General features: G+C 40.2%; 1 protein-coding gene across 5 annotated transcripts in view; it reads left to right on the plus strand.

Moving 5' to 3' along the window:
- Nucleotides 1-19,078, plus strand: part of PEAK1 (pseudopodium enriched atypical kinase 1) — a 384,683-nt gene that overhangs the window by 342,402 nt on the left and 23,203 nt on the right. For all 5 annotated transcript variants that reach the window (XM_053593373.1, XM_053593370.1, XM_053593374.1 and 2 more), the window contains one exon: nt 6,773-7,518. In XM_053593373.1, the coding sequence (XP_053449348.1) occupies nt 6,773-7,518 (746 nt within the window). The remainder of the gene's footprint in view (nt 1-6,772; nt 7,519-19,078) is intronic.

Raw genomic sequence — 19,078 nt, forward strand, 5'->3', positions numbered from 1 at the left:
ATTTTTAAAAAGGTCATTCTGGTAGCTTCCTGTGAGTTGACAGAAGAGAGATGAACCAGAAAATGATGCCATTCATGTCTTGTTGGAATAAGGAGTTAATTATAGTCATTAGCATGCTAGTTTTGTCTAAGTGGATTATTCTTGAGTGCCTTTAATCCCTAGCACCCTAAGATTATGATGATTACCAAGGCATATTCAGAACCTGATACAGAGCCTTCCTTGTCTTTCAATCCGGAAACGTTTTTAAGTGGGGACAAAGTAAAGAGGTAGAGCAGGGAAGCTCAAAAAGAGAGGAAAGTGGACCAGCACAGTGTCTCACGCCTGTAATCCTAGTACTCTGGCAGGCTGATCACTTGAGCTCAGGAGTTTATGACCAGCCTGAGCAAAAGCAAGACCCTGTCTCTACTAAAAATAGAAAAACTAGCAGGGCCTTGTGGTGGGTGCCTGGAGGCTGAGGCAAGGGAATCACCTAACCCAGGGCAAAACAGTGACACTCTACCCCTTTCCCCCTCCCCCCCGCAAAAAAATATATAGAGAAAAGAAAGTTAAGTTTTGAGTTTGGTTTAGCCAAACATTATCTGTCCAAAGGAACTTTTTTAGCATATAGGAAGGCAAGATTTAAAACATACTTTCTTTTTCCCTTTGTTAAGAGAGCTGCTATGCCACAAAAATGTAGAGTATGTGATGCTATATCAGGCCTGCTGAAAGCTGAGCTTGGTGTCTGGCCCCAGAGGCTTGAGAGGAATGTTCAGGATTAAAAGTTTAAAATAAAATCAGCTAAGATACCAAGCTTTTAAAAAATTGACCCAAATGATTGGAATTCAGTTAGGAGAATTTGTCTTTCTTGGAGGAAAAAAATTTAAAAACACAAAACACTTTCAAACTTAGGAGAATGGCTTGACCTACTTGCTTGGGCTGTGGAATGTTTGTGGTTTCATTTGGAATGCATAAGTTTCTGATTCTCATGTGGAAATCTCCTTAACTCCCAGGAGATCCTATCCTGCTATTTGGGAAGAGAAGCTTTGTTACTTATCTTTATTTCCTTCACTGAATGTCCATTTCCATTTTGGAATGATGACCAACTCTGTTGACTCTCTGTCCCTCAGTGTGGCAGCCACTGTACATCTGCTGTTTGCTGCACAACACACCAGCTTCAGAGGGGAATGTAATAAACATACACACATTATAAAAGGCTAACAATGCTCTAATACAGCGGTTCTCAACCTGAGAACTGTATTAAAGGGCCACAGCATTAGGAAGGTTCTGTTCTTCTATTAAGAACAGAAAGTTCTGGGCGGCGCCTATGGCTCAGTCGGTAGGGTGCCGGTCCCATGTACCAAGGGTGGCGGGTTCAAACCCGGCCCCGGATGAACTGCAAACCAAAAAATAGCTGGGCGTTGTGGCGGGCGCCTGTAGTCCCAGCTACTCGGGAGGCTGAGGCAAGAGAATCGCCTCAGCCCAGGAGTTGGAGGTTGCTGTGAGCTGTGTGATGCCACGGCACTCTACCGAGGGCCATAAAGTGAGACTCTGTCTCTACAAAAAAAAAAAAAAAAAGAACAGAAAGTTCTGAGAGAACACAGAAGGAACACAGTGGAAAAAGTAATGGCTTACAACTTGAGGTAGAGGAGAAAAGAGTAGGGAAGACTTCAGTAGAGAAGGACCATTTGAGATGGGCCAAGGACAGAATACCTTTACTAAGGTAAAAAGGAAAAAATTTTTTAATGAATCATATTAAAGGAACAGGAAGTGAATGATTCATGTGGAGTGTTGCTGAGAAATAGTGGTAGATAAGATAGGGAGCCTTGATCAACTTGCTGAGGAGTTTGAACTTTGTTCTGTAGTTGGTAATATATAGCATGATCAGCCATCTTTTACCTCCTCTGATAAGCAGTAAGGAGCTGCTAATGTAAGACCTCACTTGCCAGTTCTGAGATAATAAAAGGAAAAAAAAGTACTTTAACAATTCTCTATTTCTCCTGTGTTCGTAATTTTTCTTGTTTGTTCTAATTTGGAGAACTGGGTAGAAAACAGCAGCCCAGAAAGCCTCTCTTCAAGGGCCCATATTGGAATAGGCAAGAATAGGTTCATGTTTCTAGATTTTTATTTACTTTGTTCAACTCTCAGCCAGAGTCTTTACTGGCCCTGGGTATACAAATGAGACACAGGCCATGCCCTCAATGAGCAAACCAGTAGGGAATTCAGAGAGAGGGGTACAACTCAAATGTTAAGTTTTTAGAAATGTTCACAGGAATATTTCTGAGATCTCAAGGAAAGAGAGGTTAGTTTGGGGGAGGGTAATAAGGAACGATTTCCAGAGACAGAATGTTTAAAGATGAGAGGAGTGGGAAACTATTCATGGAAAAAGATCAGTATGAGCAAAGACTTAAAGGACAAAGGAAGCATGAAGTAGCCAAGAGTGCTGTAGAAACTACAAGCAGTTTGGTTGCTGTGACTTAGGATGCCATTGAAAAATGCTATAACAAGTGTACCAGGGCCAGGATGTGAAAGACTTATTTGTTCCGCTTGAAGATTTGGATTTGATTTTTAGGCCAGGATTCTATTTAAATGAGAAGTGCCATAATCAGCTTTGGTGTTTGGGGGGGGAAATATATCTCTAGTGTCAAGTGTGGTGTAGGAAACAAAACTGGAGCCAGTGATAACAGAAGACCATCACAGTAGTCAGGCAAAGATGACAAGGATCTGAGGTGGTGCAGTTCATTGCTTCCAGCCATCTCCACGGCACTTCATCTCTGACAGGTCTGGGTCATCAACTGAAAAATAAAGTCATGTGCCATATAACGATGTTTTAGTCAACAACAGACTGAATATATGACAGTGGTACCATAGGATTATAATGAAGCTAAAAAATTTCGTTGCCTAGTGATGTAGGCATTATGATGTTGCAACACTTGGCTGTTTGTGGTGATGCTGGTGTAAACAAATCTACTGTACTGCCAGTTGTATCAAAGTGTAGCACATGTAATTATGTGTAGTACACAGTATTTGATAGAAATAAAAATAGACTGTGTTACTGGTTTAATGTATTTATTATACTAGACTTTTTATTGTTTTATTTTTACTGTTTTTTTTTAATTTCAGGTTAATTTGAGAGTACAATTAGGTTACAGTATTTGATTTGTAAGGTAGAGTCCCTCTTAGAGTTGTGTCCTGCCCTCAAGAAGTATGCCATATACCCTTACATTGTACCCATTAAATGGTAGCACACTAATCTCCTCCCTTTTTCCCCCTCTCCTTTCCCTTGTTCCTCTCCCCCCAACTTGAATTGAGTTTTTCTCTAATGTGGGCGTGTTATTAGATCAGCTACTGTCTTCATATGAGCATTGAGTACATTGGATATTTGCTTTTCCATTCTTGTGATACTTTACTAAGAAGACTGTATTTCAACTCCATCCAGGTTAATACAAAAGATGTAAAGTTTCCATCTTTTTATGGCTGAATAGTATTCCATGATATACATATACCAAAGTTTGTTAATCCATTCCTGGATTAATGGGCATTTAGGTTGTTTCTACATCTTGGCGATTATAAATTGAGCTGCAGTAAACAATCTAGTGCAGATGTCTTTATGATAAAATGACTTTCTTCTTCTGGGTAGATGCCTAGTAATGGAATTGTAGGATCAAACAGGTCTAATTTGAGTTCTTGAGGATTCTCCATACTTCTTACCATCGAGACTGTATTAGTTTGCAGTTCCACCAACAGTGTAAAAGTGTTCCCCTCTCTCCACATCCATGCCAGCATCTGCAGCTTTGGGTTTATCGCTATTTTAGAGTGTACTTCATATACTTATTTAAGAGTTAATTGTAAAACAGCCTCAGGCAGATCCTTCAGGAGGTATTCTAGAAGAAGGCATTGTTACCATAAAAGATGAAGGCTCAATGTGTGTTACTGCTCCTGAAGACCTTTCAGTGGAACAAGCTGTGAAGGCTAGAAGACAGTGATACTGATGGTCCTGACATAGACTAATATGTATGTTTGTATCTTAGTTTTTAATGAAAAAAAATTTTTTAAGTAAAATTAAAATTTTTAAGTAGAAAAAAAGGTTATAGAATATTATAGAATAAAGATATAAAGAAAGAAAATATTTTTCCACAGCTGTACAATGTTTTTGTGTTTTAAGTGTTATTGCAAAAGAGCCAAAAAGTTATAGTAAGCTGAGATTAATTTACTGTTGAGAAAAGAAAAAATTTTATATAAATTTAGTGTAGCCTAAGTATCCGTTGTTTATAAAAACTGCAGTAGTGTACAATAATGTCCTGGGCCCTCACATTCATTCACCATGACCACTCACTGACACACCCAGAGGTACTTCTTAGTCCTGCAAACTCCATTCATGGTTAAGTGGTGCCCTACACAGGTTTACCATATTTTATCTTTCATACTGTATTTTTACTATACCTTTTCTATGTTTAGATATACAAATAGTATAGTGTTATGACTACCTACACTATTTGGTACAGCAGCATGCTGTAGGATTTAACTGTAAAATGTAGCATAGGAGCAATAGAATATGCCAATAGAGTTTGTGTGTGTAGTGGGCTGTACCATCAGGGTTTATATAAGTATACTCTATGATGTTTGCATGACGATGCATTTCCCAGAACTTATCCCATAGTTATGTGATTCATGACTGTATGTTATTATTACAATCACAATTTATATCGTTATTTACTGTTGGCATTGCTTCAAGCACATGATTTTAACACTCTATTCATTATCCACCCAACCATCAAGTAGCTTCTACTCTGTATGATCATCAGTAGGAGTATGCGTTAGTTTCCCAAACAGGTATCTTAAAACAACAACAATATATTCTCTCACTGCTATGGGGACTAGGAATCTGAAAGGTATTAATAGGGACAGCTCTGAGACATTGGATAGAATTCTTTCTTTTTGCTGCTTGGCATCTGGTGATGGCCATCAATCCTTGGCATTCCTTGGTCTACAGCTAGATCATTCTAATCTCTGCCTGTGTCATCACATGGTATTCTCCCTGTATGTCTCTGTCTTCACGTGGTGTTTTTCCTTCTTACAAAGATACCTGTTGGCTTGGCACCTGTAGCTCAGAGGCTAGGGTGCCATCCACAGCTGGTGGGTTCAAACCCAGCCCGGGCCTGCCAAACAACAATGACAACTGTAACCAAAAAAATAACCAAGTGTTGTGGCAGGCGCCTATGTTCCCAGCTACTTGGGAGGCTGATGCAAGAGAATCACTTAAGCCCAAGAGTTTTAGGTTGCTGTAAGTTGTGATGCCACAGCACTGCACCCAGGGTGACAGCTTGAGACTCTGTCTCAAAAAAAAATAAAGAAAGACACCAGTCATTGGATTAGGGTCTACCCTAATACCTTCATCTTAACTTGATCACATTTACAGACTTTATTTCCAAATAAGGTCACATTCACAGGTACAGGAGTTAGGACTTCTGTATACGTTTTGGGGGGATATAATTCAACCCGTAACAGAGCATTATGCTCTAACTTTGAGATCACAGAGTAGAAGCCTCATCTTAAAAATAAAATGACTAATTTTAGTAACTTTTATGCAAGTTTCGTGTTATAGTTCTCTGTCTTTAAAAAGTAATGTCCCCAGGTGGTGCCTGTGGCTCAGTGAGTAGGGCACCAGCCCCATATACTGAGGGTGGCGGGTTCAAAACCGGCCCTGGCCAAACTCCAACAACCAAAAAAAATAGCCGGGCATTGTGGCGGGCACCTGTAGTCCCAGCTACTCAGGAGGCTGAGACAAGAGAATCGCTTAATCCCAGAAGCTGGAGGTTGCTGTGAGCTGTGACACTATGGTACTCCACCGAGGGCGACAAAATGAGACTCTGTCCCTTCCCTATTATATTATAAGCCCTGAAGATGTAATTGAACACTCACGTATGCATTTAAACTTCTTCTAAGTATAAATGCTGAAAACTAAGCATAGATGAGTAGTTCTCTAACTAGGGCCTGTAAAAGATATTCAAACCTCCCATCTCTCAAACCATAGTGTATATACCCCCCAAGATAAAATTGAATCATGTAAGAGTTTGTGAATGAGTATTTGGAACAGCAGTTGATTGCTCACATATACTGTTCTCTTGCCACAGTAATGGGAATCTTATACATGACTAGTTTAAGCAATGTCAGAGTTCATAGTGAATTAAAATAACATGGCTTATGAAATTGTATTCATGTGTTAGAAAATGCTATATACATGACAAGTGATACATTTATTCATATATATGTACATATATCTAAATGACAAGTGCTAAGAACAGAATAGTATCTTCTGAGCCTTTAATAGACCCATTGCTATTTTCAATTCTGTTTTTAATAATGCTTCCAAGTATTTTCTTTATCTATAATGTTATCATCTCTACTCTGTCACAATGCAAATATATTCGAGTGTCTGTCATTCCTTAGTATTCTGGTGTTGTGAATACAGTACTCTTGGGGGCAGGACTGGAAAGTCTGGATTCCTTTTTGAAAACAAAGCCCATTGCCCAAACCCTGCCCTGTTCCTCTGGCAAAGAAATGCTGAGTGAGACGTTATGCATTTTTGTTGGTCTCACCAAATCTTAGATTCATATCTTCATTTTTTAGGTATTTGTTCTTTGATTGTTTTCTTTTTCCATTTTGAATTAAGGCATTGACTAATTCTTATATTTTCATGACTCATTTCTTCACTCATTTCTATTCAAGTTTCAATTATGAAATGCTATTGAAAAGTTTACTTATTCTCTTTTTGTTTTCCTTTTAAATAATACAGGGCAATCTAGAGCAGCCATGATACCTCCCAAGCATCCACGGCAGCCCAAGGGAGCTTTGGATGATACAGTTGCCTTTGGGGGAAAAACAGACCCAGAACCACCTAATGCTTCCCAACCCACACCACCCCCACTGCCAAAGAAGATGATCATAAGAGCCAATACAGAACCAATCTCCAAAGACCTCCAAAAATCCATGGAAAGTAGTCTATGTGTCATGGCTAATCCCACCTATGATATCGACCCCAACTGGGATGCCAGCAGTGCTGGCTCTTCCATCAGCTATGAACTCAAGGGACTGGACATTGAGTCTTACGACTCCTTGGAGAGACCTTTGCACAAAGAGAGACATGTCCCGTCAGCAGCAAATAGCATCTCCAGCTTAACCACTCTCAGTATTAAGGATAGATTTTCCAACAGCATGGAATCCTTGTCCAGCCGGCGTGGTCCCTCTTGTAGGCAAGGCCGAGGCATTCAGAAGCCACAAAGACAAGCACTTTATCGAGGACTCGAGAATCGGGAGGAAGTGGTGGGTAAAATCCGAAGCCTTCATACAGATGCCTTGAAGAAACTGGCCATTAAATGCGAAGACCTCTTCATGGCAGGGCAGAAGGACCAGCTCCGTTTTGGAGTGGACAGTTGGTCAGACTTCAGGCTAACCAGCGACAAACCATGTTGTGAGGCAGGTGATGCAGTTTACTATACTGCTTCATATGCAAAAGATCCACTTAATAACTATGCAGTCAAGGTAAGAAATTAATGTAAATCTCATTTTAATCTTAACACATTTTAATATTAAGAGGATGGATCCATTCTCCTTTCCTCCTTTCTTTCCTCCACTCAGCAAGTTACTGAGCATCCACCCTACCCCTACTTACTATTATAAGCAAGAGGCTTATTTATTATTTAGAGGAGGAAACACAGGTAAAGAGACAGTTACAACAGCATACTGCATGCTGAGGTATAGGTAAACAAAAATCCTTTGGGAGTTTGGACTTCTAGAAGTCAAAGAAGTCATCTTAAGTAGGTAAACCTCGAACAGCAGCTATTTCCAAGGGCTACCTGTAACCGTGTTTACATCTTTATCTTCTACCAAGTAAGAGGCTCTTAATCTACCTATCCGTCCTCAGATTTCTAGAGATAATTAATATTTTTTGATATGCCAGGAACTTTGTTACATAATTTGATCTTCACATCAATTTTATGAGGTTAATATCTTTTTCTCCATTTGATAGATGAGGAAAATGAAGGCTCAGAGAGGTAAACTAACTTGTTTAGGACCACACAAATCACAAGCAGTAGTGTTAAAAATAGATATCTCTGACTTCATAGTTGCACTTTGTCCATTATGTCACTTATTAACTTCTTACATGTGTATTGCTCATTCTAGACAACCCACTACTTCAAGACAGCTAAAACTCTACATCAAGAATTCTTGCCCAGGGCGGCGCCTGTGGCTCAGTCGGTAGGGCGCCAGCCCCATATGCCGAAGGTGGCAGGTTCAAAGCCGGCCCTGGCCGAACTGCAACCAAAAAATAGCCGGGCGTTGTAGCTGGCGCCTGTAGTCCCAGCTACTCGGGAGGCTGAGGCAAGAGACTCGCTTAAGCCCAGGAGTTGGAGGTTGCTATGAGCTGTGTGAGGCCACGGCACTCTACCGAGGGCCATAAAGTGAGACTCTGTCTCTACAAAAAAAATAAAAAAAAAAAAAAAGAATTCTTGCCCAGTTATATTTACTATAACAATAAGCCATACGTTTCATCAGTGTTATTAATAAGATACAGATTTTTTTTTTTCCTTTTTGAGGCAATCTCACTCTATTGCCCAAGCAAACAATCTTCTGGGTTCAAATGATCTTCCTGCTTCAGCCTTCTGAGTGGCTGAGACTACAAACACATTTTATAATGCCTGGCTAATTTTTCTATTTTTCATGGAGATGGGGTCTCACCCTTGAGCTGGCTGGTCTCGAATTCCTGAGCTCAAGCAACTTCACCTGTCTTGGCCTCCCAGTGTGCTAGGATTACAGGTGTGAGCCACTACTCCCAGCCCCCTTAAGTATGGACTTTTAAGTCCAAAAGATTGAGGTTCCAATCCTAGCTCTGCCACTCAGTAGCTTTGTCAATAATAGTGAGTGAGACATTAGGCTATTGTTTGAGTAAAAAAGAACAAAATGTCTCTGATAAGTGTTCATTTCTTTCACTATCCACTACTTCTTCTCTAGGTTACTTTAAGAGAGTAACAACAACATTTGAGCCTCAATTTCCTCCACTTTCAGATGTTTACAGTGATAATCCATCTACTTTATGGGATTGAGATGAGGATCAAGTGAGATAATGCATGTGAAAGAGTTTTAAAAAATACGAAGCTCTGAAGAACTAACATTCTCTGTTCCCAAAGTCCCTTTTTACTGATTCTATTCATTGGTTCAAAACCAATTAATATATCTAAATGACTTTTACATGTTAATTTGGCTTAGAAGGACCAGATGGTATCTTAGTAAATTAATGGCTAAGGTAAAAGATTGACGTTACCTGTCTGTCAAGACAGAATATATGTTTGGAACAGACCTTCAACTAGCTGTTCTCTGCAGTTACAGCATCTATACTACTTGACGGTACGGTGGCCCTGGCAGAGTGACCCTGTGCTCCAGCCCACACTTTTAAAATTACGCTGAGGGTAAACTTCAGAGTGGGCATCTGGATTTGAGTTAATACATTACTATTGAGACTAACAAGGCATTTTGAGATTCTGTATACCACTTGAGAGCTGTTACATCAATTGGAGTTAGGTGCCTTATCTATCTTGGGCCTTTATTGCTACAAGATCACCAATGCAGGATGAGTGCCTATTTTAGAAAGGGCCATTGAACTATCTGTTCTTTCAGAACAATTAAGAAGTAGTGCTCGACTAACTTTATGTATTATTGCCATGCAGTCTTGTCTCTTCCCCAAATCAATGGTCTACTATTGATTTCTTTGCTTGTAATGATGCAAAAGCAATCTCCAAAGAACAGGTGGCCAGTGGTTATATACTGGGGCTTGTTGGCAGGTTTGGGAAAGGATGTTTTACACTAAATACTGAATATAAATGTCTTTTTAAAGACCTTCTTGTGTTTCTAAAAGTACCCAGTTGATTGTACAACCTTAGAGGAACACATACTGAACTGCCAAGGCTCTGTGAACCCTACCTTCACAGGGGTGAGCACAAAAATTTTTTTCTGTTTGTGTTCTTAAAATATCCCTTCCCATGTTAATTGAATTTTGAGTATTTTAATAGGGTAGACTGTCTCTTAAAGAGACTAAAAGGTCTTTAAAATGTTGCAAAAGGAAATTGGTGGTAGAATTTAGTGATTTAAAAGCCAAAGGATACTACTTCTAGTCCTTAAATACCAAATCTATTGCAGTCCTATTTACTTTGTGTGTTATCTTAGTTTGCTCAGGCTGCTATAACAAAATACCATAGACTGTATGGCTTAAACAACATATGCTTGTTTCTTTTCTCATGTTTCTGGAGGCTGAAAAGTCCCAGATCATGGTTGTAGCTTATTTGGTTTCTGGTAAGGTGGGGAGAGAGAGAAAAAGGGAGCATGCTGTGGTATATCTTCTTATACAGACACCAATCCTCTTGCATCAGGGCCCTACCTGATGACTTCATTTAACCATAATTGTTTCTTTGTAACCCCTATCTTCAAATACATTCGAATTTGGAGTTAGGACTTTAGCATAAGAATTTTGTGGGAGATAGATATAATTTAGTCCAAAGCATTCTGCTGTTAGCCACCCCCACCCCTCCAAATTCATGTCCTTATCACATGCAAAACACAATCCCAAGAGCTCCAAAAGTGTCACTCATTTCAGCATCAACTCTAAAGTCTGAGGTCAGAGTCTCATCTAAATATCACCCAAGTCAGATATGGATGAGATTCAAAGTATGATTCGTCCTGAGGGAAATTCCTCTCCAGCTATGAATGTGTAAAACCAACAAATTATGTGCTTCCAAAATATGCTTGTAACTGTGACTAGGCTTAGGGTAGACATTTCCATTTCAAAATCGAGAAGTCAGAAGGAAAGAAGGAAGGTGTGATAGCTCCCAAGCAATTTCAAAACCTAGCAAGTCAAATTTTATTAAATTTTAAGGCCCAAGAATAATCCTCTTGGGTTGGATACTCTGCTCTCCAGGTTCCTTGGGGGGCAGCATCACCATCATAGTTCTGCAGATAGCCCCACCACTGAGGCACTGATTGTAGCCATCCTGACCATCCAAATCTAGAAAGACAGCTTCACCATTTAAAACCAAGGATGGAGTAGCCTAGCTCTCTGGGCTTACAGTAGGAACAACAGCCCTGTCTGTGTGTCACCTTCAGAGTTGTTCTTCCCTTGCAGATCAGTACATGTTAGCAACCAAAGCTCTGTGGTCTAGCCCTATTGGATCTAAGAAGTTCAGCAGCCTCCCTTCATTCTTTCTCACTTTGTCCCATTTAGTGTAGACTCACAGTGACTTTGCGGGTATAATCCCATCCCTATTCCTAGCTTCTGCTGAGATGGCTGATTAAATCCATGAGTCACACCATTTTCCCTTTTTCGATTAGTTGGTTTGTTTTGTCACTTTGTTGCCCCAGCTGGTCTGGAACTCCTGGTCTCAAGCAATCTTCCTGCCTTGATTGAGTGCAAGGAATATGTGATCCACCATCCCCCGCCCATTTTCTCTTAATCAAATGATTCTTTAGCCACACCCTTGGTGTTCTCTTCAGAAAAAGCTTTCACACTTCTTACAGTATGGGTAGAATAGACTGAGAATTTTACAAATCTCCAAGTTCTGGTTCCCCTTTACTGAACAATTGCTTCTTCAATTCATCTCTCTCCTTTTGCATTTCATTATAAGCAGTCAGGAGAAACCAAGCCACTCCTTCAACACTTTGCTTAGAAACTTTCTCAGCTGGAAATCCCATTTTATCATTTCAAGTTCTGTCTTCCACAAAACAATAGAACACAGTCCAGCCAAGTTCTTTATCACTTTATGACAAGGATTACCTTTTGTCCAATATCAAATAACATGTTGCTCATTCCCTTCAGAGACTTCATCAGAATTGCCCTTGACATGCATATTTCTAGGAACTTTCTGATTATAGTTATCTAGGCTTTTTCTAACCTGCATCTCAAAACTCATCCAGCCTCTACCCAGTTACAAAGAGGGTTCTACATTGTGAAGTATTTTTACAATGGCATCCACTTCTCAATATCAAAATCTCATTCTTAGTCTGTTTAACTGCTGTAACAAAATACTGTAGGTTGAATAGCTTAAACAGTATACGTTGGCTGGGTGCAGTGGCTTACACCTATGATCCTAGCATTCTAGGAGGCAAAGACAGGAGGATATCCTAGGCTTAAGAGTACATGACCAGTCTGAGCAAGAGTGAGACCCCATCTCCACTAAAACTAGAAGCATTAGCCTGGCATGGGTGGCAGGTGCCTGTAGTCCCAGCTACTCAGGATGCTGAGGCATGAGGATCGCTTGAGTCCAGGAGTTACAGGTTGCTGTGAGCTGTGGTGCCACTGCACTGTAGCCTGGATGACACGATGAGACTTTGTCTCAAAAAAATAAATAAATAAATAAACTAAAAATAAAATAGCTGGGCATTGTGGCAGGCGCCTATAGTCCCAGCTATTGGGACGCTGAGGCAGGAGGATTGCTTGAACTTGAACCAAAGGAGTTTAAGGTTGTTGTAAACTAGGCTGATGCCATGGCACTCTAGCCTGGGCAACAGAGTGAGACTCTGTCTTTAAAAAAAAAAAAGGAAAATATGTATATATACATTCATACGTTTATGTCCTCATGGTTCTGGAGGCTGGGAAGCCTGAGATCAAGGTCTGGCTGATTCGGTTTCTGGGAAGGGCTCTTCCTGTCTTAAAGGTAGCTGCCTCCTCACTGTGTCCTCACATGGTGCAGAGAGAGAGAGAGAATGTATATACATCTCTTCATATAAGGGCACGTATCCTGTTATATCGAGGCCCCACTCTTATGAGCTCATTTAACCTTAAATCGCCTCCTTATTGGCTTCATCTCCAAATACAGAAATACTAGAGGTTAGGGCTTCAACCTCTAGTTGAAGTGGGAAAGGAACACAATTTGGTCCGTATGTTATAAAGCCAGGACTTTGCCTGGATTTGAGTGTTTTTCTCTCTCATATTTCTTCTGAACTTGATCCAACACAAATAGCTTTATGATTTGTGTTGCTCCTTAACTAAAAGATATCACAGTACAAAATAAAGAGCTTTAGAGTCAGCTAACCTGGATGCAATTTCTGAATCTGTCACTGTGTATTTTTAAGCAAGTCACACAACCTTCTTGGTTTTTACATCAGTGGATACTAACTGCCCTACCTACCTCATAAGATTGTTATAATGCATGTGTTCATGTAGTAAAGCTACTTTTATAAACTAAAAAGTACATGTAAACCTTCGTAAAATAATGCATTATTATTATTAACAATGATCAAAAATTACTGCTCAACATTCTATAGATTATTCACTATTGTTCTTTAATACTAGTCATTAGCCTGAGCATATTTAGATAAATTGTGCATTTAGATAATTTCTTTTTCATTACTTCAAAGATGTAAACATCTTTGTTCCCTGTAAAGTTATGATAGAAAGCTACAAAATGCTAACAGCCTTAAGAATGTAAGTACTGTCAAAAATTGGAAACAAACTAAGTGCCTGATTTTAAGGAAACAATTTAATGGTTATGGCACATCAACCCACTAGAATGTTTGTAGCCATTAAAATGGCAATTATGAAGACTATAAAATTATGAGAAACAATTTTTGTAAAATGTCGCATGAAAATACCAGAATACCAAATAATATGATCATTACTTTTTAAAAATTGACCTACAAAATGGTAACATTCAAATAATTTTTATGTTAGAGTGGTGTTGTAATTACAGGTGATTATGATTTGTTTTAAAAAATGATGTCATAATGTCTTTTCAGTGAAAAAACTGAAGAATTAGAGCTTCTTGAAAGCAGGTATCCTTAGTAATTCATTGCTGTTGTCCCATCCGCTAGCATAGATTATAAATAGCTCTTGTTTCCTGATACCTGGCTTTCTGCACACACTGGTTCCTCTGTCTGGACTGCTCTTTTCCTGGGAGGCAATGTTATGCAACAAAGAATTTCTGCATTGTGATTTACTGGTGACCTATTTCAAAATCACCTAAGGGATCCTCAAAATGTCATTTTCTTAGCCCCATTCCATACCTACAGAATCAGAATCACTGGCAGTAAGACCTTGGAAAGATCATTTATAGCAGCACCCAAAATAGTTCCTATATCATTAGGCTTCTTTTTTTTTTTTTGAGACAGAGTCTCACTCTCTTACCCTGGGTAGAGTGCCGTGGCATCATCATAGCTCATGAGCTCAAGTGGTCCTCCCACCTTGGCCTCGCAGGGTGCTAGGATTATAGTTGTAAGTCACCTCACCCAGCTCCATGTCTTCTTTTATCCTCTTATCTCCATTTGGCAATTTATCACCCAGCAGATTGGACCGTCTGTCTCTGTGGGCTGCATATTGGTTGGCCTCCAGACCTTAACTTAACTTCCCTGCTCTTTAAATAGAACTTAATATAAACTTAAACATGAACTTAACTTTCCTGGTCTCTAAATAAAGTCTTCCTTACTTTTTCTTCCTTTCAAAGAATAAGCTTAGCCACTAACCAAACACATAATCTTCACAGTAGACTAAAGTCAATTTTAGAAGGGCCTCCACTATTCTACATAGAAGGAAACAGAGCTAGACAGGAACCACCACTTTTTACTTATTTATTTATTTTTTGAGACAGAGTTTCATTCTGTCACCCCAAGTTCAGTACCATGGCATTATCATAGCTCACAGTAACCTCATACTCCTGGCCTCAAGTGATCCTCCTGCCTCAGCCTGCCAAGTAGCTGGGACTACAGGTATGCACCACAACTCCTGGCTAATTTTTCTATTTTTAGTGGAGATGGGGTCTTGCTCTTGGTCAGGCCAGTCTTGAACTCCTGAGCTCAAGGGATCCTCTTTCCTCAGCCTCCTATACTGCTAGCATTATAGACGTGAGCCACTATGCCTAGCCAATAATCACTTTTTCATAGGAACATCAGCTTCATGGCAGGCTGCCTCCTGACTCCTAAATAAAACCTTTCCTACTATATCATGCCCAAATCAGTCAGCTGGCCCTACTGTGCCTCAGGTTTAACTAGGAGCAGCAAGATGGACAGGTGGGTAATATTATGGCTCAGTCTGACTGGCATTTTTTTTTTCACTGCTCTCACGAGATCATTTTATAATAAATGCTGCCATGTGAGACTACATATAAATATTTGGATGTAATAACATTGAAGAAAACACTAAATTTTTGTTTGTTTGTTTTTTGAGACAGAGCCTCAAGCTGTCGCCCTGGGTAGAGTGCCGAGGCATCATAGCTCACAGCAACCTCCAACTCCTGGGCTCAAGCAATTCTCCTGCCTCCGCCTCCCAAGTAGCTGGGACTACAGGTGCCTGCCATAACGCCCAGCTATTTTTTGGTTGCACCCATCATTGTTGTTTGGTGGGCCCGGGCTAGATTTGAACCCGCCAGCTTAGGTATATGTGGCTGGTGCCTTAGCCACTTGAGCCACAGGCACCGAGCCAAAAAACGCTAAAATTTTTACATAGGCAAAAAGTACAAATTTCTGAGCTACTTTTCTAACAGTTCCAAAATTGGGATGGTAGGCATCTTCTCCTTCTAAAGTAGTCCGAGTCCTTGCTTTTAAGAGGAGAGCACACAAAACTCAGTGAAGATACACACTTGCTTATTACTACTACAAGGCTGTTGCTTTCTACTATCTGTGCCAGAACCTTGTTAAAAGCTTGTAACAGAGGCACAGTGGGTCATGCCTGTAATCCTGGCACTCTGGGAGGCTGAGGCAGGAGCATTGCTTGAAGCCAGACTAGCCTGAGCAAGAACAAGACCCTGTCTCTACTAAAAATAGAAAACTTCACCAGTATCATTGCTCACACCTGTAGTCCTGGCTAGTCCAATGGCTTTGGCAGGAGGATCACTTGAGCCCAGGAGTTTGAGGTTATAGTGAACTATGATAATGCCACTGCACTCCAGCCAGGGTGACAGAGCAAAATTCTATCTCAATTTAAAAAAATGCTTGTAATAGGGGCGGCGCCTGTGGCTCAGTGAGTAGGGCGCCGGCCCCATATGCCGAGGGTGGCGGGTTCAAACCCAGCCCCGGCCAAACTGCAACAAAAAAAAAAAAAAAAAAAAAATAGCCGGGCGTTGTGGCGGGCGCCTGTAGTCCCAGCTGCTCGGGAGGCTGAGGCAAGAGAATCGCGTAAGCCCAAGAGTTAGAGGTTGCTGTGAGCCGTGTGACGCCACGGCTCTCTACCCGAGGGCGGTACAGTGAGACTCTGTCTCTACAAAAAAAAAAAAAAAAAAAAATGCTTGTAATAAAGTAGAGTTGAACTTTGGGGACCAGCATCTTTTATTACATTTTGACTCTAGAATGTTCATTTATCTCCTTTGGGTGGGTGCTGAGAAAGCAAGACACTAAATGAAAAAGCATTAGAAGAACCACTGTGATTAGTATGAATTTACAACTAGTTCAGACTATATACACAGGTAATTAATTGCTGGCTTAGTGGTAAGGAAAAAATTAGAGGAGAAACCACTTCCACTTTCATAATTCCACATAAATAATTCTAACATTGAAACCTTACAGGAAGGATTGATCAGCATCCAGCTATACATATTCATAGCCATCCTAGGTTAATGTCCCCACAGTTAGTTTCAGGGCTCAATCCATACAGAAGTACCTAAGAGTCTCAACTGGGAATTGGTTTAAAAGAGAAAGGTTTGGGGCCCTGATGTAAACCTGGAATCAAAATAGATTTCCTAGTGGGAAGAGAGCTATGGCTTTAATTAATGAGGTGAGAGGCTATAGCTGGGATTCACAAGTTGGAATTCAAATTAAATGAATTCTTAATCTGAGCCCTGACTGGTTATTGAACTTCTCTGTGCCTCAGTTTCTATAGTGTGAACATCCAGGGCAACATTCTGTCAGCCTCTATTACTGGCTCAGGATCACAAGTGATTTGCTTCTGATGCACAATGCTGAATAGGAGAATGAAAAGATTTGGTGATTTTAAGTCACAAATAAAATGACAAAATTTTACACAGTCGCCTTCTTGAATTTCTCTTCTAGGCTCCAAAATGGGTTTCTTGGGCACATGAACATTTTTGCAGCAATTCAAGCTGTAAATTACCTGAGCTACCTGACAGGTCTCATAGCAGATGCCTACAAAGTAGGAGTCCTGAGTACTTTGAGCCCAGATAGCACTTTATATATTAAACAGTCTGTTTTGAATATAGTTGTAACAGCATTGAATGTATGTGGGTCTTAACTCTGTAGCAGCAAGTAAAGCAATATTCCTAGGCAGATCAAGGAAGTGAGGTCAATCATTGACTAGCCTGTACTCTTAGGGAATTCTTAGAGTGAGATGTACCAAGTACAGGGTATCAATTTAGAAGCTGCAGGTTTTCATTCTGCAGGACCACTCCCGTTTGCAATTGTGCTTTTGTGTAATGTAACAAAGCAGTACATATGGTATAATGTGTGTGATCTTTGATGTTTCTCATTTTTGTCCGTCTACAATTCCTTTCATAAGATATCCATCTCACTTAAGGTTCACTGAGGCACTGTAAAATGCATAGTGTGAGATGGAAATGAGATTCCCTGCTGATAAACTGGAAGTAGGCTGAAGGCACACTGGGCCTTTAAATGGGAAAATAAAAGCTAATGAGGGATAATTTTGAAGAGTCCTGTGTTTTGTAATTATTGCTTTCTTTAGGGAAAAGGAGAGAAAATTGAATAGAGTGATGAAGAGCCATGTCATTGTGGGTAGTTTTGCGCTGTGCAAAATCAGTGAGCTCTGGGTCAGCCTGGACTCAGCAGACAGCCCTTATTGGTCTGATTTTACTCATCTGCATAGTCAGGTCATTCATGAGGATTTATTATTCAGATTTGTCTGCCATTGCCCCCTCCCTATCACCTTGCCAACTTCCCTCTGTTTAATAAAAGCTGTTAGTATATTCTGCCTGGCCTGAGTAAATAAACCCTATGGACACACTGGATCAGATGTAGCCTTTTTTGTCAGAGTTTTTACAGACACATTGAACATGTACTGTGTGCCTTGCTCTGTGTTAGGCCCTAAAGATATTACTAGTATATACTCTTAACGTTGACAAAAAATGTGGTAACTGCAATAATAGGCATGTATAAAATATGGAAGTAACACAGAAAGAAGATTTGGGCTCTTTAGCAGATGCTCTTTTGGACATAAGTAACACCTGAGAAGGGCTTTGAAAGATCCCTCAGGCAGATGAGGGTTGAAGAGGGACTCCAAACATAATACCTGGAATGGGTGAGGCTGGCTGCAGATAGTTCAATCTGGTAAGAGAAAGTAGAAAAGAGATGAGAAGTAAGACTTGAAAGGAAGATGAGGCCAGCACTTTATCCTGTGAGGATAAGGGGGAGCCACTAGGAAGTTTAAATTGCCAAGATATAGCAGAGTTTTGTTTTGTTTGTTTGTTTGGAGACAAGAGTCTCACTCGGCAGGGTGCCGTGGAGCTTTCCAACTCTTGGGCTTTAGCAATTCTCTTGCCTCAGCCTCCCAAGTGGCTGGGACTACAGGCATACACCAGAATGCCCAGCTATTTTTTTTGTTGTTGTTTTTGCAGTTGTCATTGTTGTTTAGCTGGCCCAGGCTGGGTTCGAACCCACCAGCCTTGGTGTATATGGCCAGTGCCCTACCCACTGAGCTACAGGTGCCAACCCAGAGGGTTTTTTTTTTTTTTTTATTTTTGAAAGATGGCTCTATGGCCATGTGGAAGATATATTTGAAGGGAATCACATTTGATGAGGCAGGAAAACCACTAGGAAAGCTTTTGTGGTAGTCTAGCAATGTGGTGATGATAGCAACAGAGATACAGGAAAGAGGATAATTTGAAGGTTATTTAGGAACGTAATCAATAGGGGTTGGTAATTGATTGGATATTGGTAGTCAAGATGTAAGAGGAATCCAGAATGAAATAGGTTTCTCATCTAGATGTTGAGACAGAGAACATTCATTCACTAAGAATGAATGTTTAGTGGGAAGAAGAGTTCAGGTTTGGTTATGAGTTTAAGGAATCAAATGGGCTGCTGTATATATGAGTCTAAAGCTCAGAGACAAGTGTGGACTGTAAATTACATGTGGAAGTCAGCAATATATGCAAGATATGTG

This window comes from Nycticebus coucang, chromosome 6, assembly GCF_027406575.1.
Source record: "Nycticebus coucang isolate mNycCou1 chromosome 6, mNycCou1.pri, whole genome shotgun sequence".
Taxonomy (NCBI): domain Eukaryota; kingdom Metazoa; phylum Chordata; class Mammalia; order Primates; family Lorisidae; genus Nycticebus; species Nycticebus coucang.